Source organism: Salpingoeca rosetta (genome assembly GCF_000188695.1).
Source record: "Salpingoeca rosetta unplaced genomic scaffold supercont1.18, whole genome shotgun sequence".
Classification (NCBI taxonomy): Eukaryota; class Choanoflagellata; order Craspedida; family Salpingoecidae; genus Salpingoeca; species Salpingoeca rosetta.
The window spans coordinates 1,215,873-1,220,872 of record NW_004754916.1 but is presented as its reverse complement, the minus strand read 5'-3'; the positions used below and the strand labels follow the sequence as shown (position 1 = coordinate 1,220,872).

The 5,000-nt window shown below is 59.1% G+C and overlaps 2 protein-coding genes across 2 annotated transcripts in view; one reads left to right on the top strand and one right to left on the bottom strand.

Annotated features, from left to right (window-relative positions):
• Positions 1–2,473, bottom strand: part of PTSG_06667 (uncharacterized protein) — a gene marked incomplete at both ends in the record, with an annotated part of 2,733 nt that extends 260 nt beyond the window's left edge. The window contains one exon of the mRNA XM_004992000.1: positions 1–2,473. This exon is cut by the window's left edge and continues 260 nt beyond it. Within this exon, the coding sequence (XP_004992057.1) occupies positions 1–2,473 (2,473 nt within the window).
• Positions 2,474–3,020: 547 nt separating this feature from the next.
• Positions 3,021–5,000, top strand: part of PTSG_06666 (charged multivesicular body protein 2a) — a gene marked incomplete at its 3' end in the record, with an annotated part of 2,351 nt that continues 371 nt past the window's right edge. The window contains exons 1-5 of the mRNA XM_004991999.1: positions 3,021–3,366; positions 3,750–3,942; positions 4,214–4,264; positions 4,519–4,590; positions 4,733–4,815. Coding sequence (XP_004992056.1) covers positions 3,287–3,366; positions 3,750–3,942; positions 4,214–4,264; positions 4,519–4,590; positions 4,733–4,815 — 479 coding nt within the window. The 5' untranslated portion in view covers positions 3,021–3,286. The remainder of the gene's footprint in view (positions 3,367–3,749; positions 3,943–4,213; positions 4,265–4,518; positions 4,591–4,732; positions 4,816–5,000) is intronic.

Sequence of the window (5,000 nt, the reverse complement as noted above, 5' to 3'; positions counted from 1 at the left end):
GCGGCTGTGCTGGGTGCGGGGCGTGGTGGTGGTGAGGGTGGTGGTGGTGGTGATAGGGCATGCCTGGCCCCTGCCCAGGTGCCTGCATCCCTGGCTGCGGCTGCGGCGCGCTCGTGTGCGGGTCGGGCAGGTCGCTGCTGATCAGGTCGACGGCAAGCGTCTCACGGAACTCAAGCAAGCTCACGCCGGGCAGGTTGAAGGGGCGCCGCACGAAGTGGTTGTACGCGACCCACGCGTTCACCTCCGACACGGCGAGGAGAAACGCAAGCTGGCGAATGGCATGCGACGTCTGCGGCCATGACTTCTCCAGGGAGAGCGTCGAGTTACGGATGGTGTTGTGGTCGGCCAGCACGTGGCACGACGCAAGATAGTCCGAGAACACGCGCGGCAGCGAGAAGGTGGTGGGCTCCCCCGTGTCCGCAGACACACGCGTCTTGGTGTCGTCGCTCAGGCACACGCCGTTGAAGTTGGCCAGCAGCTTGGGCACGCCCGTGCTGTCGCGAAGCGCAAACAGACACATCTGCTGGTGCGGGCTTGAGCCGAGGCGGCCAGGCAGCGCGTCGACAAAGCCAAGCCCTTTGTCGCGCATGTACTCGTCAGCGGAGGCACCGGGGACACCGTGCGGGTACACGTGGCGCCGCGTCTGCACCGGGGCACACGCGAGCACGCCAAACCGATGCAGTGCCGCCATGGCGTGCGGCGAGCAAAAGTTGGCGTCAAGCACAACAACCGGGTTGGTGCCGTGCAGTGGCTTTGTCAGGCGGAGCAGGAAGCCAGGCAGTCGCCCATACTCGGCAAACTCTGCCCCATCGCCGCCACCACCACTGGCGCTGCTGCTGCTGCCCGCTGAAGCGTGTGCGCCCTGCTGTTGTGGGCCCTGCGGTGGCTGTCTTGCGCCAGCACTCTGCTGCTGTTGCTGCTGCTGTTGCTGTTGCTGTTGCTGTTGTGGCGTGCCGCCGTTTGTTGCTGCCACCGCTGCTGCAGGTGCAGCTGCTGTTGGTTGTGTAGCGGACGAAGGGCCCGTGCCTGCAGGCATGGGGTGACCAATGCCGCCAGCATACCCGACGAGCGGGGAGAGCGGGGCGAGGCGGAAGAGGAGGCCTGACTGTGCGCAGGTGAGGGCAGCGTATGTGGTGGAGAAGGGGTCGGCGGCCCTGCGGCGCGTGCTGAGGGTGGCGTGGTCTGGCACACCGGGCAGGGAGATGGAGGAGGAGAGACCCAGGCGGATGAGCGATGACGCCGAGAACGACTGCAGCATGTTTGCGTTCCACTCGCTGACGAGCGTGGAGAGCACGGCGATGGAGTCATCACGGGCCGCGTTGCCGGTTGTCGGCGCGTGCGCCGGGGACGCAAACCGCAGGTTGGCCAAGATGGACTCAAAGCGCTCCTGCGACATAAACTGGGCCATGTTGGGGCGGGTGCGGATGAGCGGCATGGCGACGTTGGGCCAGAAGTTGCTGATCTGGCTCTCCGGGAAGCAAGTCATGCAGAACCAGATGCCGAGCCAGCGCGTGAACTCGCCCGCCGACAGCATCATCTCATTGTGGGCGTCGTTTGTGGCCTGCGTCACCATGCCGTTGAGGGCGTCCAGCGGGAAGAAGTGGCGGAAGAGGCGGCCGGGCGTGATGGATACGGGGGCGCGCGGATCCGAGAGCGGAAGTCCGTTGAGCATGGCTGCCTTGTTTGTCTCCGGGGGCATGGGCAGGCCAATATCGGCAGCCTCAATGCCGGGCACGTGGTGGTGGTGGTGATGGTGGTGGTGGTCTGCCTCCTGCGCTCGTCTGATGGCAGCCTCCTTTGCCACGCTGACCCACTGCTCGTCGAAGATGGGCGGGATGCTGGTGAACTCGCTGCCCTTTGCGCTGCCCTTGGGCGGGCGCCCGCGCTTGCCGGGCTGCTTGCTCTTCCCCGCGCGGTTGCGCCTCCTGGGCTGGTCACCAGCATCGTCGTGGTCGTGGTCGTGGTCGTGGTCGCCGTCGTCGTCATCATCCAGCAGGCTGGCGCTAGCGTCCTGGTGGTCGCGGACGTCTGTGGTGAGGCCGAGATCCGTGGCGTTCTCATCCCGCGGGTGCAGCGGGTCGTGCAGGGCGGAGAGGTCGTCGACAGTCAGCCCCGTTGGATCGGCGCGGTCGCGGAAGAGCTCCATGGCTTGCTTGTCCTTCTTAGTCTTGCTGAAGACGAGCTCGCCCGTGTTGCGGAACTGCTTCTCTGGTGGGCCGGCGGTGATGAGCTTGAGGCAGCCCGGGCTGGCGTAGATTTCGAGCCCGGGAAAGTCTGCGTGGCTCAGCAGCACCACCTTTGTTTCCTTTGCGCGGATCTTGCGGATGGCGAGCTTTCGCACCACCAAATCCTGCACGCGGTGGTGTCTGTATTCGCTGCCGAACTCCTCTCGAAAGTGCTCGGCGGGGTGCAGCATGCGTGCCTGGGCACTGACGATGGCGCCCTCGCCCAGCGACGGCGATGCACGCGGCATGCTCCGTGTGTGTGTGTGTGTGTGTGTGTGTGTGTGTGTGTGTGTGTGTGTGTGTGTGTGTGTGTGTGTGTGTGTGTGTGTGTGTGTGTGTGTGTGTGAAGGGTATGTGGGGCTGTGGCTGCCTGGCTGTGGTTGAATCGGCCGTTGCACGGCAGTGTGCGCGTGCGTGCGTGCGTTCGTGTGCACGCGTGTGAGGTGCAAAGCAAACGATGTGAGTCACTAAACGTGGGCGGTTGCTCGTTGATAGGGTGAGGGGGATCTCAGCGGTCCAGCTGCAGCAGCAGTGTCAGGTCGCCAACTACAGTCAACCACAACCAGCCAGCAACCCAGCCACACACCAACTAACAGCCAACAAGAACCAACCACAACAGCAGCAGCTCACGTCGCTCACCAACTGCCTTGTTGCCTTCTTGCCTTGCTTCTTGAACCGTTGCTCCTCTCGCGCACCACCACAACAACAACAAACTTGAACGTTGAGCGCGCCTTCCTCGAGAAAATAAAAAATGTGTAAATCTGCGGGAAATATTTTATTTTTTAGGCCATTAACTGGCCATTGAATCAATCAACCGGGAACAAATAATAAAAAGCACCCAAGTTGATGAGTCATCAAGCAAGGAGGAGGCGGCACAACCAACCAACTCGACAACAAGCAACGACCACAGCAGACGACGGACAAGACGTGTGCGCTGCATTCACACAAACAAAGGCCAGAGCAACAAGCAAGCAAAGGAAAGCAGAGCAAGGAAAACAAACGGAAGCAAAGAAAAGGAAGGGGATCGTTGACAGACAGACACATAACAACAACAACCGACCATGGAGTGGCTGTTTGGGCGCAAGAAGACGCCGGAGGAGATGATGAAGGAGAACCAGCGGCTACTGCGACGCGCCATGAGGTACTGTTGTGTTTGTGTGTGTGTGTGTCTGCTGTTGTGTTTGTGTGTGTGTGTGTGTGTCTGCTGTTGTGTTTGTGTGTGTGTGTGTGTCTGCTGTTGTGTTTGTGTGTGTGTGTGTGTGTGTGTCTGCTGTTGTGTTTGTGTGTGTGTGTGTGTGTGTGTCTGCATGCGCGTTTGCGCGTGTGCGTGTGCGTGTGCGTGTGTGTGTGTGTGTGTGTGTTTTTGTGATGTCACCGTGTCAGGAAGGTTGTCCGTGCTCCCCCTTTCTCAATTGCCTTTGCTGATCTTTTGTGTACTGTCCCATTCGCTTCCTGTGTGTGTGTGTGTGTGTGTGTGTGTGTGTGTGTGTGTGTGTGTGTGTGTTTTTTTTTTGCGTGGTGCAGGGATTTGGATCGGGAACGTCAGAGCTTGGAACGGCAAGAGAAGAAGACCATGATGGACATCAAGAAGGCGGCCCGCGCAGGGCAAGTGGATGCGGCCAAGATCATGGCAAAGGACGTGGTGAGAACCCGCCGCTTCCAGAAGAAGATGATCATGATGAAAACACAGATCCAAGCCGTCTCCCTCAAGATCCAGGTGTGCTTGTGTGTGTGCTTGTATATGTTTCTGCGTGTGTGTGTGCTTGTACATGCTTCTGCGTGTGTGTGAATGTGTGTCTTTGCTTGAGTTGTGAACGGTGTTGTTTCACCTTCGTGGAAGTGTTTCACCCTTGTGTACGTCGTTCGCCTTGTTTTGTTGGGACGGTCAATCTGCGTATTGCCTCATTGTTGCTTCCTGCTTGCCTGTCTCTCCTCCTCCGACTCACGTATGCCTTGCATGCACCACATTATCTTGCCAACCACAACAGACGCTCAAGGCCACAAACAGCATGGCCAAGGCCATGTCGGGCGTCACAAAGGTGCACATGCGCATGCGCACGTGTGTGTGTGTGTGGGTGTGGGTGTGGGTGTGCGTGTGTGTGTGTGTGTGGGTGTGGGTGTGGGTGGGTGTGGGTGTGGGTGTGGGTGGGTGTGGGTGTGGGTGGTTGGCTGTGTCATTTTCGGGTGTTTGTCAATCGTGCTTGTTTTGGGAAAGTGCTGCGGCAGCGATGTGTGATGTAAGCGTGTGCGTAACACTGGCGCTCACCCAACAACCAACCCCCAATCCCCTCAGGCCATGGCGCGCATGAACAAGACGATGAACATTCCCGCATTGCAGAAGATCATGGCAGAATTCGAGAAACAGGTACGTGTGTGTGTGTACGATGATGGGTAACAGTGGGGTGACTTGCGTGGAATGCAATACCTTGTCACAGCGCACGCCTCATGACCGCATTACCTCGCTGCCTGACGTGCGTGTGTGTGTGTGTGTGTGTGTTGTACATCAGTCTGAGGTGATGGATATGAAGCAGGAGATGATGGACGACGCTGTCGACGACGTCATGGGCGAAGAGGAGGACGACGAGGAGAGGTACTGCACTGGTTGTGTGTGTGTTGGTCAATGGGTCAGTGCTGGTACTTGTTCACACACCTGCATGCGTCATCTGTTCTCTCGCATTACTCCTCCAACAACCACACGCACGCACACACACACACACACACACACACACACACACACACACACACACACACACACACACACACACACACACACAC